General features: G+C 46.8%; 1 protein-coding gene across 1 annotated transcript in view; it reads left to right on the plus strand.

The window, feature by feature from the left end:
• The window catches only part of adcy1a (adenylate cyclase 1a), a 68026-nt gene extending 53038 nt beyond the window's left edge, over window positions 1-14988 (plus strand). The window contains 6 exon segments of the mRNA XM_064334146.1: window positions 408-524; window positions 4225-4371; window positions 5103-5201; window positions 5722-5836; window positions 6907-7031; window positions 8936-14988. Coding sequence (XP_064190216.1) covers window positions 408-524; window positions 4225-4371; window positions 5103-5201; window positions 5722-5836; window positions 6907-7031; window positions 8936-9226 — 894 coding nt within the window. The 3' untranslated portion in view covers window positions 9227-14988.
• Window positions 14989-18615: the final 3627 nt, after the last annotated feature.

Below are 18615 nucleotides of genomic sequence, written 5' to 3' on the forward strand. Positions count from 1 at the left end.
TGCGGTGATGGGGACACTGTGCTGTAGCAGGTTCTGTTTTTTTATCAGAGGCTATAAATCAAGATGGTCACACACTGCTCCTTGCGATCATGTCAGATTTACCATATTGCGAAAAGGTGTGGGTGTAATTTCCCCAGACAAAAGCCCTAGGACTGTCCCTTTGGATCAGACCTGCAAATCGCCGCCCGGCTCGGTTTGACTGATTGCGTCCTTGCCTCTCCGTCTCAGCTGTCCAAAATGGCTTCCAGATGGATGCAGTGCTGGATGTGGTTTGAGCGGATGTACTTCGGTGTAACGTGCCTCGAGATTCTTGGAAGGGGTGACACAGGCATCGCTCGTTGCGGGTCGCTCGAGGACGGCCTCGCTGGTGCCGCTGTCCTTCAGTGCGCGTTTGTCTGGGTTGCCAGGCGGAGGAGGAGCGGGACGACATGGAGAGGGTGAAGCTGGACAACAAGAGGATCCTCTTCAACCTGCTGCCTGCGCACGTGGCGCAGCACTTTCTGATGTCCAATCCGAGGAACATGGTGAGTCTAATGTCTGACCCCTGAAATATGGTGAGTCTGATGTCTGACCCCTGAAACATGGTGAGTATAATGTCTAACCCCTGAAATATGGTGAGTCTAATGTCTGACCCCTGAGACATGGCAAGTTTAATGACATGGTGAGTATAATGTCCAACCCCTGAGACATGGTGAGTCTAATGCCTGACCCCTGAAATATGGTGAGTCTAATGCCTGACCCCTGAAACGTGGTGAGTCTAATGCCTGACCCCTGAAACATGGTGAGTCTAATGTCTGACCCCTGAAATATGGTGAGTATAATGTCCAACCCCTGAAATATGGAAAGTCCAATACCTGACCCCTGAAACATGGTGAGTCTAATGCCTGACCCCTGAAACATGGTGAGTCTAATGTCTGACCCCTGAAACATGGTGAGTCTAATGCCTGACCCCTGAAACATGGTGAATCTAATGCCTGACCCCTGAAATATGGTGAGTCTAATGCCTGACCCCTGAAACGTGGTGAATCTAATGTCTGACCCCTGAAACATGGTGAGTCTAATGCCTGACCCCTGAGACATGGTGAGTCTAATGTCTGACCCCTGAAATATGGAAAGTCTAATGTCTAACCCCTGAAATATGGTGAGTATAATGTCCAACCCCTGAAATGTGGAAAGTCCAATACCTGACCCCTGAAACATGGTGAATCTAATGCCTGACCCCTGAAACATGGTGAGTCTAATGTCTAACCCCTGAAATATGGTGAGTCTTATGTCTAACTCCTGGAACATGGTTAGTCTAATGCCTGACCCCTGAAACATGGTGAATCTCATGTCTAACCCCTGAAACATGGTGAGTCTAATGTCTGACCCCTGAAATATGGAAAGTCCAATACCTGACCCCTGAAACATGGTGAGTCTAATGTCTGACCCCTGAAACATGGTGAATATAATGCCTGACCCCTGAAACATGGTGAGTCTAATGCCTGACCCCTGAAACATGGTGAGTATAATGTCTGACCCCTGAAATATGGAAAGTCCAATACCTGACCCCTGAAACATGGTGAGTCTAATGTCTGACCCCTGAAACATGGTGAATATAATCCCTGACCCCTGAAACATGGTGAGTCTAATGCCTGACCCCTGAAACATGGTGAGTATAATGTCTGACCCCTGAAACATGGTGAGTATAATGTCTGACCCCTGAAACATGGTGAGTATAATGCCTGACCCCTGAAACATGGTGAGTCTAATGTCTGACCCCTGAAACATGGTGAGTCTAATGTCTGACCCCTGAAATATGGAAAGTCTAATGTCTAACCCCTGAAATATGGTGAGTATAATGTCTAACTCCTGAAATATGGAAAGTCTAAAGTCTAATCCCTAAAACATGAGTTTAATCCTTAGCCCCTGAAATATTGTCACTTTCAGGTATAACCACTGAAATATTGTATATGCAATGTGTAACCCTTTAAATGTCCCTAATCCCTGAGATGTCAATCTAATGTAAACAATTCCTTGAAAATCTCTGCAAAGAAAGTGCATCCAATGTATAACCCAGGTACTGCAATTTTACACCCGCAAAATTGTCTAATATATTATGCGGGAAACATGATGAATTGAATCTGTAATAAGTTGTCAAATATGTTGTTTTATGTCCCAAAATATTCAGGGAAGTCCTAAAATACTTTGAGTCTAATGTATAATGTCTCAAAGTATATACTGTATGATGGATTTAATATTTAGCTGCAGAAAATAGACAGTCTCACGTAGAACCCCTGAAGTGTGGTGAGTCTGACGGATAGCCGCTGGGGCGTGTGCACGTGAGGTTATTTGCAGGCACGACCCCTGAAATAGGCTAATGCGTTGCCAAGGTGCCCCCTTTTCTCTCCCGTACATCCCAGGATGTTGGCGGGCTGCGGTGGCGGATGCGAGGTGTTTGGGTTGGAGGGGACGGGGGGGGGTTTGGGGGGGGGGACGTGACGCTGTTGGCGGGGGGGCTTGCTGGATATCCCGTGCCATTGACGCTCGTCCCCCCCGTCTCTGAGTCACACTTCCCCGGCCGTGATGCAATTTTAAACATCCTGTGTCTCCCAGAGGAAGCTCCCGCCCCTTTAACCCCACAAGGATATTTTAGAAAAGAAAAAAAACAACTGCGAGAGAGAAAGAGAGGGACAGAGAGAGAAAGAGAGAGGGACAGAGAGAGAGAGGGACAGAGAGAGAGAAGAGAGAGGGACAGAGAGAGAGGGACAGAAAGAGAAGGGACGAGAGAGAGGGACAGAGAGAGAAAGAGAGAGGGACAGAGAGAGAAAGAGAAAGGGACAGAGAGAGAGGGACAGAGAGAGAAAGAGAAAGGGACAGAGAGAGAAAGAGAGAGGGACAGAGAGAGAAAGAGAGAGGGACAGCAGGGAAATTAAACGGCAATCTGGCAAAGCACTGACTCGTGCGGAGACATTGAATTGCGTGTTTTTTGTCGCTGCGAAATTAACCTGCGCACATTAGCGCAAACCGAAGCCCCCTCCGTAAACACGAAAAAACACAGGGCCGTTTTTAACCGTCACCGGCCGCCAGGTTTGCACTGGGAACCCGAGGGAGAACCCGAGGTGGAACTCTGTTCTGAGGCCCCGAAACAGCGCAGAGAGCGGAGCGAAGCGTAATTGTTCAGCAGGCGACCCAAAGACCCAGAGCTGTGACTGGCGCTCAGGTTTTTTTGCGGTGCGTTTCCACGACGCCACAATCACTCTGCCAGTGGAAAAATAGCCCCCCCCCACCATTTCGCATTTTGCAGAAGGTGCACAATCGGGTTGTTTTTTTTTTCTTTTCTTTTTTTGGTTCTTCTCCTGATCTCTCTTGTACTACGAGAAAGCCACGCGTGGGCTCAGGGGAAGAACCAAAAAAAAAACAACAAAACAAAAAAACAACCCCGATTGTGGCACCCTCTGCAAAAAAAAAAAAAAAAGTCAAGCATTAACACGTGCGTCCGTGAAGCTGGGAGTTTGCTGAGGCGGTCTGTGTTAAGGGGCCTGTGCTCAGTGACACAATGGCGACGCCGACCCGGACTCCCCCCCCAGAGGGGTTTGAGCCCAGTTCCTTAACGGCGGCGCCACAATGGGGTCTCACAGGAGGCTAACGATATATTCAGCGTTACCGGATTTCCCTCCCCCCCCAGTCCCCACTCCCCCCCCCCCCCCCGCCCCCCCCCTCCATCCCTCGCAAGTGAAAGAAACTGGGGGAAAAGGCAGCGGTCCCAAAGGGTGCTGGCTTTGACGGAGCTAGAGCCTCCATTCACATTTTTAGCACAGAAGAGTATTTTTAACCCGGCTGCGAGCGTCACGCTGAGCGCACTCGGGTTCAGAGCGGTTTCCCTCAGAGCTGGAGAGAACATGGCCGACACAGCGAACTCCAGCGTCCCCCTGAGACCCGCAAGAACACAAAAATTAAGTATTTTAATTATTATTATTATTATTATTATTTATTTATTTATTTTTTTTTACATATAATGCTAGTGTCTGGGATGGCCAAAAACAGAATTTATTTGAACTTCATCGAATTTCCCTTCTACTGTAGGTCTATATTCGAATATGTGGTTCTTGGGATTAAGACCAGAGACTCATGGTCTTGGAGGATATGGGCTTGGAGCTTCTCCTAAATCTCTCTGAGGGGCGTACCCCCCGAGCCTTCCTGACTCGCGGTGGTGATGCGCTTGTGCTCGTTCTCTTGCGCCAGGACCTGTACTACCAGTCCTACGCCCAGGTCGGGGTGCTCTTCGCCTCCATCCCCAATTTCAACGACTTCTACATCGAGCTGGACGGGAACAACATGGGAGTCGAGTGCCTCCGCCTCCTCAACGAGATCATCGCCGACTTCGACGAGGTGAGCGCTCCTCGCTGAGTTTTTTTTGTTTTATTTGTTTGATGGTTCACACCGTTTCTCAGCACAGGCCTGATTGATTCCACACCGATCTCGACAAAACCGTTTCTATATGGACCTCGCTGTGTGCCTGGGGGGGCATGGTCATGCTGAAGCAGGGAAGGGCCTTCTCCCAAACTGTTGGGGAAAAGGATCGCCCAGAATGTGATTGTACGCTGTAGAATTAAGATTTCCCTTCACTGGAACCTTAGGGGCCTAGCCCAAGCCTTGAACAACAGCCCTAGACCAGATACCAGGGGTGTCCCAGATACTTTCGGTCATATAGTGTACATTCATAATTATATAAATACCGGGTATGGTTGCAGATGAAGGTAGAGGTCCCTGGACATTGAGGTGCAGTGGGAACGGAGGCGGGCGAGCCAGCGGAGCGACCGTAATGGGGGTTATCATTACCGTGATTATCGTGAGCAGAGATGACCCCCGTCAAGGCGCGGCGCGGCGCGTGTAATGTAATTACACGCCAGCCCATCTTCGCATGTGGACGGCGGAGAGTCCGCCGCATATTTCTATCTGCTCTATTCCTGGAAACGGGATTATCGGGCACGCAGACCTGCGGTTTACACCTGGGTGAGCCTGGCACAGCTTGGGCTGCACTGGCACAGCTTGGGCTGCGGCTGTCTCGCTACTGCTAAATGAATGACTAATTTTATTATTTATTTTTTTTTCCCCTCCAGCTCTTGGACAAGGAATGCTACAAGGACATTGAGAAGATCAAGACCATAGGAAGCACGTACATGGCAGCTGTGGGTTTGGTGCCCACCACTGGAACCCAGGTGTGTGTGTGTGTTTGTGTGTGTGTGTGTGTGTTTGGGTGTATTTGTGTCTGTATGTGTGTGTGTGCGTATTTGTGCATGTGTGTATGTGTGTGTGTGTATGTGTGTCTGTGCGTGTGCGTGCTGCGTGTGGTGTGGTGTGTGGTTGTGTGTGTGTGTGTGTGTATGTGTGTGTGTGTGTGTGTGTTTGGGTGTATTTGTGTGTGTGTGCATGTGTGTGTGTGCGTGTGTGTGTATGTGTATGTGTATGTGTATGTCTGTCTGTGCGTGTGCGTGCGTGCGTGTGTGTGTGTGTGTGTGTGAAATCTTAAATTCCTCTCAAACTCCAGCTACGGCATGGCTTGTATTGGAATGGGTGGTGAGAAGAAACTTTATAACCCATTTTATCTTTTTGAAAAAAAGAAACAATGCAATAAATTAGGTGTGAGGTAATGATTACATTATTTCCTGTAAAATCATGTGATTTTTTTTTAACCAAATGTATGATTGTACTTATTGTTATTTTTGTCCCCAAAAACAGGCCAAAAAGTCCGTCTCCTCACACTTATGCACAGTAGCGGACTTCGCCATCGAGATGTTTGATGTGCTGGACGCAATCAACTACCAGTCCTACAACGACTTTGTGCTGCGAGTGGGTGAGTCTCCGCCGGTCGCCCGCCGAGAGGGGGAGAGAGAGAGGGGGACAGAGCCGCTCTCTGTGAGCGCCGGCGGGGCCACCGTAGCCAAGGAAACGCGCTGCAGGAAAACTGATAATCTGCGCATGCCGCTGCAGCGGATATCCTGCCCTGAGTCCCGCTTAAAACGCCAAAGTTTTCCCCTCTGCTTCAAAGCGTCTTTGTGACAGGTCTCTGTGTAAAAAAAAATATATAATAATAATAATTTTTTTTTTAAAGTGCTATACAAAATAAATACAATTTAATTGATTTTTTATTTTTTTTATTTTTTATTTTTTTTAAAGAAAATAAAAATATCCGCCTGTCGTGGAAGGAGGGGGCTTTACGACCCTGATGGTGGGTCGGGGTCCATCGCGGCCTGTGCTGCGTATGACCCAATTACTCTGCCAAGCAAAGAACTCTGGGTAAAGCCAGTCAAGAAAGTCATGTGGGAGGCAGGGTTCATGAAGCCTAAATTGTGACCAGGCCTAGTGCAAGCACCACTTATATTCAATTCAATTTTATTTGTATAGCGCTTTTTTACTGAGAACTGTCACAAAGACACTTTACAGAGTAGCGAGGCAAGAGACAGAGCAAAAAGAGCAAACAGAGCTTGCTGGCCAGGTGTGCTGTCCTGTAGTAAAACTCCGGGTTCACTGTCCTGTAGTAAAACTCCGGGTTCACTGTCCTGTAGTAAAACTCCGGGTTCGCTGTCCTGTAGTAAAACTCCAGGTTTGCTGTCCTGTAGTAAAACTCCAGGTTTGCTGTCCTGTAGTAAAACTCCGGGTTCACTGTCCTGTAGTTAAACTCAAGGTTTTCTGTCCTGTAGTTAAACTCCAGGTCCGCTGTCCTGTAGTAAAACTCCAGATTCACTGTCCTGTGGTAAAACTCCAGGTTTGCTGTCCTGTGGTAAAACTCCAGGTCCGCTGTCCTGTAGTAAAACTCCGGGTTCGCTGTCCTGTAGTAAAACTCCAGGTCTTCTGTCCTATAGTGAAACTCCAGGTTTGCTGTGCTGTAGTAAAACTCCGGGTTCGCTGTCCTTGTCCCTGCAGGCATCAATGTGGGTCCAGTGGTGGCGGGCGTCATCGGGGCCAGAAGGCCCCAGTACGACATTTGGGGGAACACGGTCAACGTGGCCAGCCGCATGGACAGCACGGGCCTCCAGGGCAAAATACAGGTAGGGATTCAGACAGCCGGGAGGTTGCCAGCTTGCGTCCGGCATCTTCACGGCACAGCACTGACAGCTTGCGGCGAGGGCAGGCCAGTGGTCAGGCCTGTGGCCTGTATGACGCACACTTTCTGCTTCACGATCACCACCATGGAACATCATGCGAGTCGCTGGCTCCGCTGCAGACTGAAGTCGAGTTAGAGTTCGAGCAGAGATCTCCCACTCCATTTCCTTTGAATCGGGAGCCAGCTTAGGATTCAGAAACAAGGTGTATGAACTCATCAGCCAGTCGGTTGCTTTAATTAGACATTTTAGAGCGATAACACTCCAAATATATAATACCAGACATCATGGCCCTCCGTGACCGGTCTTCAGGGGTTACTAGGGTTACACAGGGTCGAGAAGGGCAGTGCTTTTGAATGTCCTGGAAAGCAGTGGCCGCACAGATGTACACACAGTCTGCTGATCCAGGTCTCATTAAATACAGACGGGGGAATACGAGGCTGTTAATAGCCCTTAATGCGAGTGCTTTTTCAGCAGCTGCATCTGAGCGCTGTGGGGCTCTGTGGCCGGGGTTAGGACACAGAGTTCGCTACCTTCCGCAACCTTGTGCTTCACAACTTGTTCTGGACCGAATGTCTCCCCAGCCCCCCGCCCCCCCCACCCTCCACCCCCCCGCCCCGCCCCCTTAATTACTGCTGAACTCATTAGTCAAACTAGTTCACTATGAAAGGTAATGCCGCGCGTTTTATGAAAATGTATTTGTTCCGGAACATGTTTGGTGAGTGGAGAGCACAGTTGCTGGAATGGGATTCAGTGAGCATGGAGGGGAGCTAATTTGGAGCATTCAGAAACGGGGGGGGTGTGTGTGCGACTCCAGTCCAGCAGGGCCGGTGCGAACACTGCGTTAGCAGGAAAATGCACCTTTCCAGAAAGTAGGCCCCTTCTGATTGGATGCGAGCATTCCACGTGTTTGGTGTGGGGGGGGCTGCCATTGGCTGGAGGTGTTTTTGTCTTTGGTCCAGAACACCAGCACATTCTCGGCACGCTGGTCTCTTTTATCTCCGTCCCGCAGCCGGCCCGATTTCGGCTGCGGTAACGCGCCTGACGTGGTTTCCCCGGGCGACGTGGTACCCATGTGGCGAACAGACTGTTTGTAATCCTCCCGACTGACACTCCCAATAGTGAGGGCAGTGCCGCACCGTGAAGAGAAACCTGTTGTCTTTTTGTTGTTGTTGTTGCTGCTTGTGCTCATTTTACAATTGCTTTGTTCTCTGTTTTTTTTATTTATTTGTGTGCGCTTACATAGTTTGAAGCACAAATAGTGTATTTCATTTAATAATGACTGTAATGACTCTGAGTCACCTCACACAATGTTTTACATTTTCTCAGTTAAAAGTAATACTCTTTGTGTGTGTGTGTGTGTATCTGTCTGTGTGTGTGCACTATACCTATGTGTGTCTTTCTATGTGCATGTATACTGTACCTATGGGTGGGTGTGTGTGCATGTGTACTATACATATATGTGTGTGTGTATGTGTGCGGGTCTGTGTGTTTGTATACTGTATGTGTGGGTCTGTGTGTATATACTGTATATGTGTTGGTCTGTGTGTGTATACTGTATGTGTGTGGGTGTGTGTATATTGTATGTGTGTGTCTGTGTGTGTATACTGTATGTGTGTGGGTGTGTGTGTGTATGTGTCTGTGTGTGTGTGTCTGTGTGTGTACACTATGCTCTGTGTGTGTGTGTATGTGTGTGTGTACACTATGCTCTGTGTGTGTCTGTGTGTATGCGTGTATGTGTCTGTGTGTGTGTGTGTGTGTGTGTGTGTATGTGTGTCTGTGTGTGTACACTATGCTCTGTGTATGTGTGTATGTGTGTGTACACTATGCTCTGTGTGTGTTTGCTGCAGGTCACGGAGGACGTGTACCGCACGCTGAAGGGCAGCTATGACCTGGTGTGCCGCGGCAAGGTCAGTGTCAAGGGCAAAGGGGAGATGCTGACTTATTTTCTGGAGGGGAAGTGCCCGGGGCCCGGCTCCCAGGGCAGATCAAAGGGCCTGCAGCGCCCGGGGCATCCGTGCGGCCGGCCCGGCTTCAGCCCGGCCACCATACAGACCACGTCCACCATGGCGAACAGCGCCGTCCTGTACCTCCCGTCCGTGTCCCTGTCCCTCTCCGTGCCAGCAGGGAAGGAGGCGTGAGAGAAGACCCCCAGTCCCGCCACCCCACTCCGCCCCACCCCCGACACCCGCACCCCCACACCCACCCCAAAACAATCGATCGAGGGTCTTAGGCAAGCGGCTTCATCGAGGGCCCCCCTGCAGTGCAACCAAAGAGAACCTTGAGTTCTGTTACGAAAATCACTTTAGAAACTTTTTTTTTTTTTTTTTTTTTTTTTTTTTTAAAAGGAACTTGTTCAGAGAGGTTACAAGGGCTAACGACTCTGTTAGGACTGGTTCCCGAGTGAAGTTTTTGGGAAACGTAAATCGCCACAATGTTGAGCCAGGTTCTTCTTCTTCTTCTTCTTCTTCTTTGGATTTTACCCACGGGTGGTCCACGTTCGACGCTGACTGTAATTAACGACGGTTCTGCACCTCAACCAGTCGACAGCGGTTGAGAGAACCTGCGGGGTTCGTTCAGGGGTTACGAAAACCGACCTCGAATAAGAAGGAGGAGGATTTTTGAAAGACGATTCCAGACGACGACGAGGAGATATCCCATGAGCACCAGTATCATCTCCGAAGGAAGAAAATATGTCTTCCCTCCGTGTTTTCCAATGTTGAAAAGACTTCTTCTTTTGGCCTCCTCAAACTGCAACGGTCTGTGCTGGCTACGGGAGACCGGCACATTTATCTTAAAGAGAGCTCTGAGTTGCACAGGATTCTTGCGGCTTTTCTTTCTACAGTTCAGTGACCTTTCGCTGTTGTGTTGATCATTTGGCTTTAATTTAAATTTCTTCGTCTGTAGGATTTAGCGGGCATGCCTCTTTAAAAAAGTCGATTGGTCTTTTTTCCTTTTTATCCTTTTTTTTTTTTTGCTGTTGCCCTGGATACACTCAAGCATGCAATCACAACGCCAGTGTCCGCGAAGTTACGATGTATTTTTTAACCATCCTCCAAGTGTGCCATGGTACAGTAGCTGTTTATCTTTCCAGTTGTTTGGAGTCGGGGAGTATTTTGATACTACTGTTATAAAATTGAATAATTATAGCCGTCTCAACAACAACAACAACAACAAAAAAGAGATTCTATTTTTATGTCGGTGTTTGTGGGTTTTTGAACAGCCTTAAACTGTAATTAAACATCACAAACAGGATTTTAATGGCGGATGACAGGGGGGTGTCTGGTTTTGGCCGTCCTCGCTTCCCTCTCTGCGGAAAGAACCGAAAGGATTTTACCGCCCAGCTGCACGTCAGATGCTGGATTCACCCGTACCTCCGTTTCGCGGTCGCGTTTTTCCCCCCAAAAAACTGCGCCGAGCCTCTCGGTGCCGGCTGAGCCGTCCCGCGAGCAAACATGCACAAGTAACGCAGTGAAAGGAACGGGACCAGCGGGTAAAAGAAACTGCAAAACTAGGGCTGCTGGTTCTTTCGGAGTCCCTTCCTATACCCAGTTTATCAGCCTGTAACAATAGTATCAGTAGGTCTGTCTTTAGCATTGTCTCTTAGCAGGCTGCTGGTTGGCTGTTAACTGCCATTCTCAGCACAGAGATTTCTTTACTTAAAGTGTGCAGTAAAGTCTCAGACAGTACGGGGTTTTTTTTTTGTTTTGTTTTTTTCTCCTGCACAGAAATCAAGACAGCTGGTGGTTGTGCTCCGTGTTATCTCTAATGGGGAGGGTTATCACGAGAGGGAAGTGGCATGTTGTGTCAAAGGAACGAGTTACCCGCTCTCATTTTCACACACACACACACACACACACACACACACTTCACACGCACACACACACACACACACACACACTTTGCACGCGCACACACACACACACACACTCTCACACACACACACACACACACACTTCACACTTCACACGCGCACACACACACACACACTTCACACTTTGCACGCACACACACTTCACACTTCACACGCACACACACTTCACACACTTCACGCTCATCTCAGGTCCAGGGGTGTGTGATTAGTGGATGTTAAAATGTGTGTGTGTGGGGGGGGGGGGGGGTCGTCTGAAACGAGGGATGGACAGGTGAAGGGAGAAAGGGGTATTCTCTCTCTCTTTCTGAGTTAAGAAGGAAGGTAAAGATTGATGCTGAACCCAGCTGATAGAAAACTCTAGAAATAAAGAAAAAAAAAGCAGATCATGCCAACTTAAGCTATTGCATGGCTTTTCACTAAACTGAGCATTTGTACAGTAGATATGTTCTTCCAGGATACTGGCACATGGCCCTGGGAGTAACAGTATGGTAGTTTTAAACCTTTAGGTTTTAAATCTTTCATTAAATTGTATCTTTTTTTGTCCTCTGGATATTTTCTCAGTTGGGAGTAGTTGTTAAAATTTTTTTTTTTTTTTAAATTTTCATTAAATGGCCACAGTTTGGCAGTTTGTAAACAGGAGTTCTCGCCTCCCTGTTCCTGGAACGTGGCAGCGCTGCTCGTAACTGCTGCTTGCGGCTCTGTTGCAGTACCCAGTGAGGTCATCGCCTCATAGGGGCGGGGCTTAATGGCTGAACCGCCCTGTGGCCTGGCGCACAAACAGGTGTTAGCACAGCCTCTGGGACTGGCTCCGGTCGTTGTCTCCGATTTAGAGCTGAAAGGTTATGTTTTTTTTTATGCCCGCTTGTTGACATACAGCACCTCAGATCAGTTACGCGAGGTTCTCCGGCAGCGCATTGTGTTATCAAACGCAGCGAAAAGGGCATGTTTGCGCACAGGGATGTATGTTCAGTCCGCCCGACCTTTCATATCTGAACCTAGCTATTCAGTTCAAAACACTTTAACCACCTGCCATTAAATCAATTACCCACCCAGTTCCTTCAGCGGTTGCGTTTCTGTTTTTGAAAGGCAGAGGGACAAGCCCTAAAAAGCAAACCACTCCCGTGTTGATTCGCTGGTATCGTACAGTAGTTTCCTAATGGCTCCACGGGCTGGTTTGAACGGTGTAGATAAGGACACCCGTAACCTAAGCTTCTCACTGGTGGTTTTACATTGTGCTGAAGGTTTACAAAAGAAGCCACCAGGTATAAGGATGTCTTTTCATCTGAGCAATCTGAAAGAAGGCTGAACACATCACATGCTTTAAGGGGTGGATGTGTCCCAGAAATAAATGTATTTTAGCACAGAAAGGGTAAACCTCTCACTGCCACCTGGGCCTACTCTCAGTAGATCGCACAAACCTGCTAAGACAAGCTAAACGTTATTGACTTTTACGTTCATAATCTATACAGACCTACATTAATAACAATGTCATTTTTCATTTACATGTATTACTAGCTAAATTTTAAAATGTTATTGCCTTTGAAGCATTAAGGCCTTTATATTATTATTTACAATAATTATTATTAACTTTACACAGACTGACATTTGAGAAAGCAGTCCAATCTGATGTAGAAACCACCATACGGTTTCAGACATTCTTTTCACTGCCTGAACCCTCTCAACTCTGGAGATAAACATCTTGACGTTGCTTCCGAAACAAAACAAAAACATTCGACAGGCAAAAAGAGTACATGGCCTTATTTCTATTGTTGCGAAAGTGAGGTTTCATGATTCTCACAATGGACAGAGCTGTAACAAGCCATTATAATCCTCCAGTCGCTGACCCATGTGACCCAATCAAAAGGTTATGCCCTCTATAGCAATGCAGTGCAGAATGAGTGAGTCAGTGACAGCATATCGTACTTCTGTCCATTTTTGGTTTCTTGAAGCTTCGCTCTCTAATCACTACTGAGTGATTTCTTTTTCTTTAATCTTGTTGTGTCCGGGTTTAAAATATTTGCCTTTTGGATTATCGCATTTTAGTATTCTGTACAGGATTAATTTTGTAAATAAACCGAGCGGCACCATGTGGATTATATACTCTGTAAAAACAGGTTATTTCGGGTTTCGTAATCAATACATCTTTTATAACAGTAAGTGTAAAAGTACAATATGTCAGTTATTACCCAATGATAGGTATTGCTCTGTCTTTGCATCTAATAAGCCTTCCAATACATTGTGCGTATTGATTATGATGTTTGATGACAATGATGCTTATTATTATTATTATTATTATTATTATTACTGTTACTATCATTATTATTTTAAGCCCCATTAGGATTAACAACTGTTCAACAATTCACTTAATTATTTTTGAAAAGTAACCATCGTAACCGAATCACCTTTTTATTTAAACAGAAATAAATTATTTTTAGTAAAATAAGTTGTAGAGGACATCTGTGTTGCCAGTTGCAACTGGCATCTTTATTTCGGTAAGTGTTGAAGAATTTTTTCGGTGATTCCTAAATACTTCCTTAGCTGATAATCAGTAGCAATAAAACTGCACTTAGAGTTTCAAAAAAATAATAATAAATATACATTTGTTAATAAGACTTAGCTGGATTCCTAAAACCCTTTTATTCTGCACATAGGAGACCTATTTTTTCAAGTTTCAAGGCATGCAGGTATACGGTATTAAAAGTCTGTGTGTCTGTTCAAGAACAGCATGCCACTGCATGCTTCCGTTCACTACTCTTGTTTCTTTTTTTTTTATTTTTCTTTTTTTTTTGATTTGTCAAAATATATGATTTAAAAAAAATTTCTGTACGATTTTGTGATTACAGTTTTAATACTGCACAGCTCCTCCCTTTGGCTGTTTATAATGTGGTTTTATGACAGTAATAATTGATGTATTAGTTATTTTTTAAGTAATCATTTTTTAAGAAATATAATCTAAATGATGGAAAGGCCGGTGCAGAACCCGGGGGGGGTGCTCTCGGATACCGTTGTCATGGATACGTTCCGCAGGGCCCCCCTGGGGGGAACGCGTTGGTTTTTTTTTTTTTGGCTAAAGCATGTACCTGTACCCACCCGCCTTACTCTGGGATCGGCCCTCTGCCCTGTGACCGTTCTCAAAGTGGTGGTGGTGGGGGGGGGGGGGCGGGAGTCGCCTCTGTCCTGCAAACCCAAACCCTTCTGTCTTGTATGCATGAACCGGTCAAAGAAGAAGAAAAAAAAACAAAAAACGAACTCCTAGCTCTCAGTTAAATGCATGATGAGGAAAACTGCCTACTTGAATGTAGTCTATAGCTTTCCAGGGTATCCATACTCACCCCCTTGTTCAGTGCTTTGTGTTGTATGCAGTTTGTGACTGGGGTGGGGGGTGGGGGTGGGGGGGGGGGTGTGAGGCCCTCCTTCCCTTCTACACCCAGATTTCCAGTATTTGACATGTGCGCAGTGCATCGTGGGATACTTTAAACGTGCCAACGCGCCGCCACCGTCGGAGCTCAGCCGCGGAATCGAGAGTTTCTGTTTGCGCGCTCGCTAGCTTTATTTCGATAAATTATTAATCACATTTTTTTTTTTTTTTTTTTTTTTGAAGATAGGCCCTCTAGAGAAGCCCGTTCGTTTAAAAAAAAAAAAGAAAAAAGAGAAAAAATCCGGTCACCCGTCCCGTGGGAGGGAGCGCATCCGAATTCTCATGGCAGCGACGCATTCTGCAGCTCCGCGGCCGAACCAGCCCCCCCCCCCCCCCCCCCCCCGCGTGTTTACACTCACAACAAACACGGCTCTCCGGCGGGCCCGAAGCACAGCGTTCCCAAAACGAATCCCAGGTCCCTCGTTTGCTGAGAGCCCTCCACCAAAAACAAAAAAAAACAAGAGAGACCCCCTGGAGTCCTGTAGTGGTTTTATAAGACCAGCCTGCCGACGCAGTTCCTCGTCTTCAGCTGCCCTGCTGTAAACAAACTGTGTCGCAACTTTAAAAACCGACAATTTAACATTCAAATAAAAAAAATTTTTTTTTTTTTTTTTTAAAAGCCTGCTAGGGCAACGGTTTGATTCCTTCGCCGAATCGGATGCGATGTCTGAAGAGCGGATTTTATTTATCGTTCTCGAGAGGTTCAAGTACTTCCCCCCGCTGTTATTTTCCCGGCTCTTCTGAGCACGAATCATATATCGGCTGCGTTGTGCTTCTCTCCGAGCTGTGTTTTCAGGGGCCAAATCAGATGCATACTGTACTATCGCTTAAACCACCACAAACATTGGCTGAAAGGGTCATATTTCATAAATATGAGCTACTTCGGCCTATCTACTTAAGTTTTGAAACATAACTGTACGCATATATCTCAGTATACAATCACAGATAAACTTAGTAGGCTTTTCATGTGGATTAGATATTTTCATAAATAATACGGGTCTAATTTTGTAAGTACATACGATATTGTAGAGCCACATCCAGTCTTTTACAAAATTGTTAATCTTATCTGAGCAACTAAAATCTGTGTCCTATTTTTTGTTACGAGTGAATTGATTGAAATGTTAAATGTGAATGTACATTTCTTATTGCAACTTTTATACTGAGTGTTTGCACTGCTAATTATTGGCGTATTACTGAAAAAAATAAATAAATAAAGAAAAATCCATGCTTTGTTTTTTTGATTTTGTCTTGCGTTCAATGGTTTGTTTAATAGTAAGTTACCCAATGGACAATGGGGATGTCGTTGCTTACAATGGCATTTGCATATCACCGCATATAATGCCAAAACAAGACCAGGATAAAACCTAGTGTATGGCTGGACCGCACCGGCCGACGTCACAGACATGCGCGGTGTAACTTTATCACTCACTCACTCACTCACTCACTCACTCACTCACTCAGTCACAGACATGCGCGGTGTAACTTTATCACTCACTCAGTCACTCACTCACTCACCCACTCACTCTCACTCAGTCACTCAGTCACTCAGTCAGTCAGTCAGTCAGTCAGTCAGTCACAGACATGTGCGGTGTAACTTTATCACTCACTCACTCAGTCACAGACACCCGCTGTTGCGGTCCAGCCAAAAATTCATACTACTTATCTGATTGTTATTATTATTTTTTTTTTTAATAATCTGAAAAGTAGTGTGACAGTTAGATCACTGAAAGGCACGAGGCGGCGTTCACGTAGAGAGGAGGCCTGACACAACCCCGCCATTTTACTACAGTTTGATTCGGCCGCCGCCCTGCGTAGTTCAACCTTACGCTGAGGGGGTGTCAAAGGGTCACGCGTGGAACAAGAAGACCTGGGAAACTGGAACAAAGGGTTCGAGTGTGTAGAGGTCCCGGGAAAAAACCGGATCCTTGTGGGATCGGAGAGTCCTGCCAAAAAAAAAAAAACAAAAAAAAAAAAATCGGGGGGAAGGCGTTCTGGAGCGGACGGCTGGCGGAGGAGGGTGACCGGCAGTGGAAGGGGCAGTGGAAGGGGCACATTGTCTCGCTTTCCTCCTGCGAAACTCGCCACAGTCCCGGAATTGCCCTGTCAAGCAGTACAAAAACACACACACATACACACACACACACACGCACTCACACACACGCACATACGCACATGCACTCACACACGCACATACGCACACGCACATGCACACGCACTCACACACGCACATACACACACGCACTCACACACGCACACACGCACACACATACACGCACACGCTCGCACACACACACACAAGAACACACTTTCAAAAACAATTGGCCTTATCAGCCTCTGCTGTGTGTGTGCATACGTGCGTGCGCGCGTGTGTGCATATGTGTGAGAGTGTGTGTGTGCGCGCGTGTGTTCGTATGTGTGTGTGTGTGTTTGTATGTTTCAGGACCTTCCAGAGGAAGCCCGTGCGTTCTGAAACTCCACTCCCGAGTTGCGGGGAGGTTGCGGTTTTGCATGCTAAAAAGTTCGCAGTTTGTACTGTATGTGCCTGCAGAAAAGGTCAGGAGCAGGCAATTGTTCATCCTGTACAACGATGATGTTTGGAGAAATGTAGTACACACACACACACACACCGTAATTTTAACATGACTAATTTTAAATTTTAACACTAACTCAATTGCGCACGACTGTCGTGGTGACCAGAACTGCTGCAGCTGGAAGAATGGTTGCTGTGACATCACATAGTGTCATCGAGTCTTGCAGGTTCTTATTTTAGCCTGCAATTAAGCTTGCGCCCGAGTCATTTTGAGAACTAAGCAGCATAAATAACACTGACCTCTGTGTTATTTATACGTGAGTAATAAGCAAAGTGTACGTTTCTCTGGGATTAATGTCTTGGTGACGCGGGCTGGCCGATTGCTCAAGAGACACTGCAGGAGGAAAGGAAACCCTCATGAATGCTCCTCGTGTAACTTGCGTCATACGCTGGCCTCGCAGTCATGACTTCCCACGACTTTCCCTTGACTTGTTTTCTTTTTTTTTTCTTTTCTTTTTTTTTTTTAAAGATGTTTGCATAGCGCGATGCACTCTGCTTTTTTTTCGGCACGGCGGACGCATTCGCTGAAATTATTCGTACAAAATGTGCTTACCCCCCCCGTTCTACTCCGCACGCGCCCCCCCCCCCCCAACCCCCACCCCCACCCCCACCCCACCACCCAAGGTCTTCTGTCTGTGAGCAGCTATCTGCCCCCCTCCCACCCCCCACCCCACAAACTTGATTCCCAGAGAAAAGAAAAGAGATCTGCTTTATGTCAGTGGAGTGGAAGAGCTGCATCTGCCCTGAGTTTTCAAAAATAGGAATGGACCCCTGCTAACCTCCCCCCACCCCCCCCCCCCCCCACGACCCATAGCGCTAATCTTATTATTACAGATAAAAACTGTTCTGGCTGCGGGCATCCCGAGCGCACAGAGAACGTACACACGCCTCGTATGGTACCGAGAGCTGGCGATCCGCCCTGTTCTGTAGCGTTATGCACATCTGGTCATTTTCAACTCTTCATTAAAATAAATTAAGAAACACTGCGGGGGGGGGGGGGGACACAGCCTTGCACAGCCTTGCACAGCCTTCCCAAAATGCCCTCTGCAGAGGACGGCTGACTGTAACATTTCAAGGGTTTCATGCACACACACACACACACACACACACACACACACATTTTATAAGTATGAGCAGACCCAGAGGTACTGCCAATCTCCCAAATCAGTCATTTTATCTGCCATCATGAAAATGCAAAAAAAAAAAAAAAAAAAAGACACAGGGTAGGGTACAAGCAGACATCTTTTGAGAGACCAAAGCTATGGCTCTCTTCGGGAATCATTTGGTGTGCCCGGTGAACGTATTCCGTGCGGTCAGTTTAAAGTTGCCCCGGGACAGGAGAGCCGGTGAACAGTGCGTTTCTACGGTCTGCGGTCGAAGGTATTTACCGCTCGCATTACCAGATTTCCGGGTCAACGTTCCATTCAGGTTCGTCTGAACCGATCCTTTCATCTTCCTTCCGCGCAGGTAATCGCGGGCAATAAAGATTTACGGGGAAAAACAAAAAAAAAAAAAAAAATATTGAGTTTTTGTATTAGGTGTTGACGCAAATCGATCTTGTGAAATTCCCGTGAAATATGCGTCACCTCCGGCCTGGTGCTTTTCAAAAAGGCTTTACAGCTTGGATTGCTTCGATAACGGAGAGTTG

This window comes from Anguilla rostrata, chromosome 4 (assembly GCF_018555375.3).
Source record: "Anguilla rostrata isolate EN2019 chromosome 4, ASM1855537v3, whole genome shotgun sequence".
NCBI classification, from domain to species: Eukaryota; Metazoa; Chordata; class Actinopteri; order Anguilliformes; family Anguillidae; genus Anguilla; species Anguilla rostrata.